General features: G+C 39.4%; 1 protein-coding gene across 1 annotated transcript in view; it reads right to left on the bottom strand.

The window, feature by feature from the left end:
- Positions 1 to 10,000, bottom strand: part of pde1a (phosphodiesterase 1A, calmodulin-dependent) — a 108,226-nt gene that overhangs the window by 6,809 nt on the left and 91,417 nt on the right. The window contains exons 5-9 of the mRNA XM_072685399.1: positions 8,708 to 8,774; positions 6,916 to 7,032; positions 5,293 to 5,433; positions 4,783 to 4,883; positions 1 to 125 (exon numbers count right to left, since the gene is read on the bottom strand). The exon at positions 1 to 125 is cut by the window's left edge and continues 1 nt beyond it. Coding sequence (XP_072541500.1) covers positions 1 to 125; positions 4,783 to 4,883; positions 5,293 to 5,433; positions 6,916 to 7,032; positions 8,708 to 8,774 — 551 coding nt within the window. The remainder of the gene's footprint in view (positions 126 to 4,782; positions 4,884 to 5,292; positions 5,434 to 6,915; positions 7,033 to 8,707; positions 8,775 to 10,000) is intronic.

The following is a 10,000-nucleotide window of genomic DNA, read 5'->3' as shown; positions in this document are numbered from 1 at the left end:
TCCAGTCGTCTTTCGTCAGATTGACCAGGATGTTCATCTCGTCCTCCTGCATTAGCCTGTAGGCTGCGCTCACGTGGTGGTTTTCCAGAACAGACCGGTCATTATAGAGGATGGCCACCTCTGACCTGCTCAAAACAAGCAGAACACATCAATCACACTGACACAGAGAGAGAGCACAGAGAGGGAGATCTTTGGACAGGATGGTTCCTGACTGGGGGTGTAAACATGCATACAGTATCTATGTAGATTAGTTAGTGTGGTAGAATCCATAACAAAATATTACAATATTCATCAATCGTTTATCTGCTTCTTTCCGTGACTGACACTGAAAAATTATAATTAAAATAATATGGCAAGTATCCACTATGAATTATTTATTATCTACCAAGAATTATTCAGCACACACAATAGATGATTCAGTATATATGACATTTTAGTAACTACTTTGAGTTATTCAGTCTTTAATATGAATTATTTAGTATATGCTATTAAAATATTTATTATTCACTATGAATTATTCAGTATTTTCCATGAATGATTCAGTATATAAAATTATTTATTTTATATCCACTATGAATTATTCAGTATCCACTACAAATGAATGAATATCCACTATGAATTATCCAGTATCCAGTATGAATTGTCCAGTATCTATTATGAATTATTCAGTATCCATTATGAATTGTCCAGTATCTATTATGAATTATTCAGTATCCATTATGAATTACCCAGTATCTACCATGAATTAATTCATATCCACTATGAATTATTCAGTATCCATTATGAATTACCCAGTATCTACTATGAATGAATTAATATCCACTATGAATTATTCATTATCCAGTATGAATTGTCCAGTATCTATTATGAATTATCCATTATAAATTATCCAGTATCTACCATGAATTAATTCATATCCACTATAAATTATTCAGTATCTACTATGAATTAATGAATATCCACTATAAATTATCCAGTATCAAGTAGGAATTGTCCATTATGTACTATGAATTATTCAGTATCCACTATGAATTATTCAGTATCCACTATGAATGATCCAGTATCCATTATAAATTGTCCAGTATCTACTATGAGTTAATGAATATCCACTATGAATTATCCAGCGTCTAGTATAAATGAATCATTTATACTAGACACTGGATCAGGAAAAAATAGGAGTATGAATATGACATTTTTGGTAACTACTATGAGTTATTCAGTCTCTACTATGAATTATTTTGTATATGCTATGAAATATACATTATCCACTGTGAATTATTTAGTAACTATTATGAATGATTTAGTATCCCCTATGAATTATTAAGTAATGACTATAAAGGATTCAATCTACTATGAATTATTCATTATCCTATATGAAAGATTGAATATCTACTATAAATTATCCAGTATCCAGTATGAATTGTCCAGTATCTATTATGAATTATCCATTATAAATTATCCAGTATCTACCATGAATTATTCATATCCACTATGAATTATTCAGTATCCACTATGAATGAATGAATATCCACTATACATTATCCAGTATTATGTAGGAATTGTGCATTATGTACTATGAATTATTCAGTATCCACTATGAATGATCCAGTATCCATTATAAATTGTCCAGTATCTACTATGAATTATCCAGTATCTACTATGAGTTAATGAATATCCACTATGAATTATCCAGTGTCTAGTATAAATGAATCAGTATCTAGTATAAATGAATCAGTATCTAGTATGAATGAATCAGTATCTAGTATACATTATTCAGAATCTTCAGTGAATTGATGAGCAAATGAAGTGCGGACCCACACTCACATCCTTAGATCTTAAGAAATCCACTGCTGGTACATGTACACAGTTAGCTAGTTAGTTAGTTGTCTTGCAAGTTCCCCCAACTCCTGACTGAGGCTTTAGCTCTGAGACAGTGCGACCGAAGCAGTGCTTATTCTACTCTGATCTCCCGGCCAGAAAGAGGGAAACTCTCTCACACTTACGCAACTTCAGCAAACAACACCCACATATAGGTGAACAGTCATTTCCCATCAGGTAAACAAACACATTCGATCCAGAAAAGAAAACATGTCCACTGAGCGCTTCACCTCCACTGAGCGCTTCACCCTGGAGCCTCCGCCTCTCTGTCTCAGACTGACCCCTATGGCCTACTCACTTACAACACCAACGTTTCACCATCAGAAAATCCTCCTCTGACAGTTCCAACCATACAGCCTCTATATCGCATTTCATGCGGACATTATACAAATACCATATCATTCAAAAGTTAGGAGTCACTGTTCAAACAGTTGGATTATTTTTATTTCAACAATATAAAATTACATAACTTATGTACCCAGGCTGAAGAATATTTTTGAGTTATGATATAAAGTATTTGGTAAGTATTTAAAATGATTCAGTATCCACTATGAATTATTCAGCAACTACTATGAATTATTCTGTAGCTTTTCATTCTTCTTCTTCTTATTATTATTATTATATAAGAAGAAGGAAAAAAAATAGGAGTATGAATATGACATTTTTAGTAACTACTATGAGTTATTCAGTCTCTACTATGAATTATTTTGTATATGCAATGAAATATTTATTATCCACTGTGAATTATTTAGTGACTATTATGAATGATTTGGTATCCTCTATGAATTATTAAGTAATGACTATAAAGGATTCAATCTACTAAGAATTATTCATTATCCACTATGAAAGATTGAATATCTACTATAAATTTTTCAGTATCTACTATGAATCATTCAGTATCCACTATGAATTATTCAGTATCCACTATGAATTATTCAGTATCCACTATGAATTATTCAGTATCTACTATGAATTATTCAGTATCCACTGTGAATTTTTCAGTATCTACTATGAATCATTCAGTATCTACTATACATTTTTCAGTATCCACTGTGAATTATTCAGTATCTACTATGAATTATTCAGTATCCACTGTGAATGATTCAGTATCCACTATGAATTATTCAGTATCTACTATGAATTATTCAGTATCTACTATGAATTATTCAGTATCCACTATGAATCATTCAGTATCCACTATGAATTATTCAGTATCCACTATGAATTATTCAGTATCTACTATGAATTATTCAGTATCCACTGTGAATTATTCAGTATCTACTATGAATTATTCAGTATCCACTATGAATGATTCAGTATCTACTATGAATTATTCAGTATCTACTATGAATTATTCAGTATCTACTTTGAATGATTCAGTATCCACTTTGAATGATTCAGTACAGAAAAATAAGAATGTAATAAGAATATATATATATATATATATATATATATATATATATATAGTGCAAAGCAGTTTGTTGTGTGAGCTAGATATTGATGTCTAGTTTATTGTATGTAAATATAAATAATAAGAATGAGAACAACAATAGAATAAAATACTATATAATATCCGTACAATAACAACTTTTTAACTTTTTAACTTTTCAACTTTTCAAGTACAAACCAAACACATTCCTTCACTCCTAATTGTACTAGAACTCGTTTTAGTCCTCGTTAGGAATAATAAGAGGAGCGGTTTGATGGTGATCTGAGATCTGATGAATCTCTTTTTCCAGCTCACAGCTGATCTACCCAGCACCTGAGCTTGAATGCTTTACAGAACTCCACCATGGAAGTCAAGGTCATTCTCTAGCCTGCAGTAACGCTGGGTGTCCTGCTCAAATTAAGGAGACCGCTACCCTGGATTAGATCAGCTCGGGTCTTCAGAATCTATTGGCATTTATTAGTCTGAGTGAGATGAAGCCCGTCTGGCAGCAAACAGCACAAAACAGCAACAACATCAGCACAGTGCCGCAGAAAAAAAGACCTTAATGTTCGTGGATGTTAGAGTATCAATGCGATACTCAATGGACAAAAGTATTTGGACGCCTGCTCATTCACTATTTCATCCAAAAACAAAGGAAAAAAGTGGCCTGAGGCACCTGTCACACCTGCTGTTTCGGTGTGAACCAAACAAGTACGCTACATGGACAAAAGTATTTGGACACCTTCATTGTTTCTTCTGAAATCAAGAGTATTAAAAGAGTAGGTCCTGCTTTAGTTGGAGTAACTGTCTCTACTGTCCAGGGAAGACAGCTTTCTACTAGATTTTGAAGGAGCACTGCTGTGAAGATTTGATTGCATTCAGCGACAAGAGCATTTGTTAAATAAATAAAGACAGGGTATAATTAGACATGTGGTGTTCATTTTCGGTGTGTATTTACCTAATTTTAACACTTGGTGTACTTTGTTTTTCACATGACTGTGTGTGGATTGAGTATGGAAATAGCAAGGCATTGCCCTTTCCCCTTTAAAGACATATTATGTAGAATTTCTATCCTCAAATATCAGCTTCAGGATCATGCTGATGCTCCACTGACTGTAACAGGGGGAGAACGGCGTCTCCATCATTTCCACTCCAGGCCGGAGCGCTGCTGCTGCTGCTACTGCACTATGGAGGTTTGGTGGTGGAGCTGCAGGAGGAGAACCTCTCTCCAGAACTGCTGCTGTGTAACGCTGCAGAACCCATAGAGTCATATTAGTGTAAAATCCTGTAGTATTACTCTACCGCCTCTACAGCCCACATGCTGCTCCACCTTCAGATCAAGCTTCTGGAGCTTCTCTCAGCTTGTCCAGAAATGCATGTGATAAGCGTGTCCTTTACGGGAGCCTCAAGCTTTAACTGCAAAAATGGACAAAGGTGTGGCAATGATATCACTAGTGTACAATGTTTCAAGCTACCTGGTCTGAATGTGGAAGTTGTTGGTCGTCCCAGTGTGTTCGAAGTCGTGGATTGCAGCAGCAAACACCATGGCCAGTATTTCCAGTTCGGTGAGCCAGTGCTGAGAGACGACAGAGCACAGAGTCATTTTCTGAACGTGCCTAAAGCTTGACAAATGGCTGTCAGCACCATTGCCAAGTTACTGCCATGCTGTCTCATTTTCACAGCAGCCGGAGTTATGCCTCCGCATTAATATCAGAGCAGAACAGCTCTTATAAAAGGAGATAGGATTCTAGAATCATAGATTAGTGCTAACTAGTGCTAATTTATCACCGCTGAAATGACCCAGGATTAGAGAAGTCAACATTTGTGAGGATCGCTCAAGACTGTGAGATATATAAAGCTTATATGATAGAAATGATAAACATTAGCATGGCGACAGCTGGACAGTAAAGCACGGGTCCTTTTCTGGAGCTGGATAAGACTCTGGGCATTACTGAGGCTGGAGTGAGATTTCAGCGGTCATTCACCATAATGCCAGTGTGGAGCATCAGATAATGTGCGGTTTGGGTGACATCGGCAGCGTGGATCAGGTTGTGGTAGGGGTTCTTGTGCTTGCTGTAGCCCACCTCCAGAGCCTCCACAAACGCCACCAGAGAAGAAACTGGTATCTGCACACACATACACACACACACACACACACACACACACACACACACACACAGAAGCACTGAGTTAGATAAAGATGAATAAAAAAACTGCAAGAAATTGTGCATCACTCACCATCAAACACCATCATCTATCACCAAACACCATCATTCTCCACTAAACACCATGGTTTACCACCAAACCCCATCATTCACCACCCAACACCATCATCCATCACCAAACACCATCATTCTCCACAAGACACCATCACTCACCATCAAACACCATCATTTTCCACCAAACACCATCATTCTCCATCAAGCCCCACCATTCTTCATGGAACACCATCATTCTCCATCAAACACCATTATTCACCACCAAACACCATCACTCTTAATCAAACACCATAATTTACCATCAAACACCATCACTCACCATCATTCACCACCAAACACCATCATTCTTAATCAAACACCATCATTCTCCACCAAACACCACCATTCTCCACCAAATATCATCATTCTCCATCAAACACCATCATTCTCCATCAAACACCATCATTCACCTCCCAACACCATCATTCTCCATCAAACACCATCATTCACCACCAAACAACATCATCCATCACCAAACACCATCATTCACCACCCAACACCATCATTCTCCACCAAACATCATTCTCCACCAAACACCATCATTCTCCACCAAACACCATCATTCTCCACCAAACACCATCATTCATCAGCAAACACCATCATTCACCACCAAACACCATCATCCATCACCAAACACCATCATTCTCCACCAAACACCATCATTCATCAGCAAACACCATAATTCAACATCAAACACCATCATCCACCACCAAACACCATCATTCACCACCAAACACCATTATCCATCACCAAACACCATCATTCTCCACAAAACCCCACCATTCTCCATCAAACACCACCATCCATCACCAAACACCACCACCCTTCACCAAACACCACCATCCATCACCAACCACCACCACCCTTCACCAAACACCACCATCCATGAATACATGATGTGTTAATATCACTAATATCAGCTTTATAGTGTTTTAATAACTGTAAGATCTAAAGGAACCAGGGTAGCTGTAGCAGAATATTTTAGGACAGTTGGGGGAGAACACTCTGAAACCTCTGTGGATCGGGGACGACCTTCTAGAACAGCGGATATTTATATCTGTGGGGTTTTTTTGGTGGAGGCCAGTTGGAGTGAGCATGACAAAGAAGAAGAGAGAGAGAGAGAGAGAGAGAGAGAGAGAGAGAGAGAGAGAGAGAGAGGATAAAGGAGTGTGTGTGGAGGACTCAGAGTAATGGGAGGTTAATAAGAATAAATGGTCAGAAGAACAAAGGGTCAGTGAGAGCCAAATGTCCCAGTGAGAGTATGTGTGAGGGAAGGAACTGTGCTCTCTTGGTGTGTGTGTGTGTGTGTGTGTGTGTGTGTGTGTGTCTGTTTCAGTGTGTCTCACACACCCTGAAGCGATTGATCAGGTCGTATCTGGTGAGCAGCTCGTACACCAGGAACTTCAGGGCGTGCTCACTGCTCGCCTCGTGAAGTGTGAACACATCGAAGGACCATTTATCAACATCCTGCAACAACAACAGAAACTCAATTAAACCTAAACAACAATAAACACACACACACACACACACACACACCTCACATAGAAGTAACACTTGATAGTCCAAATGTGGACCATTTGAGAACCACTGCCATGGAGAACCATCTTTAGTTCTCATAAAGACGGATATAAAGGTGGATATACCTATAATATGAGGATACATCCATAAAACCCTTTGTCTGTTAAAACTAGGGCTGCACCAATCCGATACTAGGATCAGATATCAGTCCCGATACTGACAAAATGAGCTGGATCGGGTATCGGATAATTAGTCTGATCCATTCACTGAACCAGATTCTCACACTGACGGTATTCTAGGCTTCATAACCCAGGATCAGAGTAACCTACAGACATCATACACAGATCATAGCAACCAGCAAGACTCCCCCTATCTGACCAGCATGGTCCCCTCGACCAGTCACCAGCTATCAGCCAGTAATCCAGCTCGTCTTCCATATAAGGAGAACTGAGGAGGGAGGGGCTGCTCGCTCCTCTTTAGTCTCACAGACTTCCAATTTCAGAATAAAAGTCCTGAGCTCAGACAGCACTGAGCCGAGGTCCAGCACAGTTATTCATTTTAGTGACCATTGATCAGAAATTAATCATTAATATCTGTGTTTGTGTTATAGTTTGATTTATAAAGTAAATAAGTAATGATTACATCAATCCTGAGGCCTTAAGTCTCTCTCAGATGGTCAGGTTTCTGATTTATTAATTCTACAATGGTATCGGATTGGTATCGGGTATCGACCAATACGCAAAGTTCATGTATTGGTATCAGTATCAGAACAGAAAAAGATGGATCGGTGCATCCATGGTTAAAACATCTGGAGCTCTGATCTTCATGTGATCAACACTGAGAGATGGAGGTAATCTAACTATACTCACACACCTGAAGAGATGGCTTTCATCATTTGACTGCAGGATGAGTAAACACGTCCCCAATATTCCTAAAATAGCATCATGGAAGCAGGTGGATCTCAACAATCAACCCAGTCAAGAAAGAGTCATCAGAAAGAGACCAAACATCTGGGCAAGATGTCCAAAGTCATCAAGTTCTGGATGTCCTGCTCTTTGTCTAGACGTACCCTGACGTACCCTAGACTTACCCTGACCCTGAGCCTGTTATTTTGACACTAAGGGTTTCCTGCTTGTTCACCTCACCTCAAAGGACTACCTGCTACCGTGATGAATTTTTAGGACTTCTGGAGGCTTCTTTACTCATCTTGTGGTTCTGCTGATCTGCTCTTGGGCTGGAACTGGCCATGATGGTGATCTTCTTCACCCCTCACTTCAACTTCAGTCAAGATCAGACCAGACTAAACGTCTGAGGTTTAATTAAGACACTAAGACTCCTCCAGAATAATCCTCTCCAACCATGTTCTGATCATCTGATCATCTGTAGAGTGTGATTCTACACATCTGAAGGAGTAATACATTTAAGGGGGGGATTAAAAATGTTCTATGACGATCATGTAAAATGATGATTAAAGATGTTTCTTCAGGTGTGTGAGTTTGTTAGATTACCTCAAAGGCTGTCATAAGGTGAGAATTGGATGTTTTTTTTTTGTAGTCTTAGTATCCATATACGTCTCTTTTACCTTTTGCCCAATGAAAAGCTCTTCGAGATAAAAGCTGAATACCTTCAGAGCAAGAATCACAGCTGGGGGGTACGTCAGCCCAGCCATGTTAGACGTCCTCCTGTACATCCTGTGCAAACACACACACACATACACACACATCAGAGACTCACAGCCACCCATTACTATGACAACAAGAAGAGTGAATCCTTCATAGAAGATCAGAGCGCAGAAAAGACAGTTTTTCCATCTTTGTTAAAGCAGCAGTAAAAATGAATACCTGAAGGAACAGAGGCATTAAAAAGCTCAGAGAAACCATTACACACTCGAGAAAAACTGCCTGATGCTCTGATCTGCTCTAATTTTAATAGACAGGAAGAGCAAACAGTCACACAAAGGCTAATTCGCTGCCACCATGATCCAAGGATCGCTGGTTTGACTCCTTTGCCATCAGCAGCCGGAGTCATGGAGAGCACAACTGGCCTCACTCTCTCTGGGGTGGGTTGATGGCATGCCCAACACCCCCCCCCCCCCCACACACACACTCCTAGTGTGGTCTTGGTCTTGGTCTGTTAGCTGTTGTATCCGAGCTGGCTGGCTGGCTTCACCTGTGCTAGTCTTCACCCTCCCAGTGTTGGGGGTGTTTGTAGTGATGGGTGAATACGGACTCCCAGTCCCTCTGACCCTCATGTATTCACTGTAGCTGGTCAGCATGGGCAGCACTCTGTCTGGTCTGCAGCAGGGGGCACTGCACTGCCTCTTCCAGAAACCATCATCAAACATTTCTTGAGTTGAAAGTCGAGATTTTTATTTATGATAACTCCATAAATGAGTGCGGGGTGAAGGAGCCATTCTGTACGGGTGGGGGTTGGGTTTAGGTAATAGTGAGGTGGTAATTGAGTCTCTGTTTTTAAACACAGAAAAGTCCCCCACACACACCCAGCTGGGCACTCTGGAGAGGAAGGAGTGTTCGCAAAAAAGCTGAATAACTATAATCATTTCATCTAATAATAATAATAATAATAATAATAATAATAATAATATCATGCTGAATCTACACCCCTCAGTCAGTGTTATTAACTGTGCTGCTGCTGGATCAGTGCGAGGGTCTGATGAAAAGCATATCAGCGTCTTTAATCACACACTCATCCTGTTTAATGTGTGTGTGTGTGTGTGTGTGTGTGTGTGGAGACATCTGGAGACGTGGTGATGTGTTTTATACTCAACAGGTGTCTGTGACATATCCTAACAGTTGCCATGGAAATGAAAGAAAGTAGCCAAAGCACGAGTGGTACGACGACTGCTGCACCGAGCATTACTCACACATGTGAAAACACGGCAGAGAGAGAGAGAGAG

This window comes from Salminus brasiliensis, chromosome 8, assembly GCF_030463535.1.
Source record: "Salminus brasiliensis chromosome 8, fSalBra1.hap2, whole genome shotgun sequence".
NCBI lineage: Eukaryota > Metazoa > Chordata > Actinopteri > Characiformes > Bryconidae > Salminus > Salminus brasiliensis.
The sequence above is the reverse complement of the archived record's forward strand: the minus strand, read 5'-3'. Positions and strand labels throughout refer to the sequence as shown.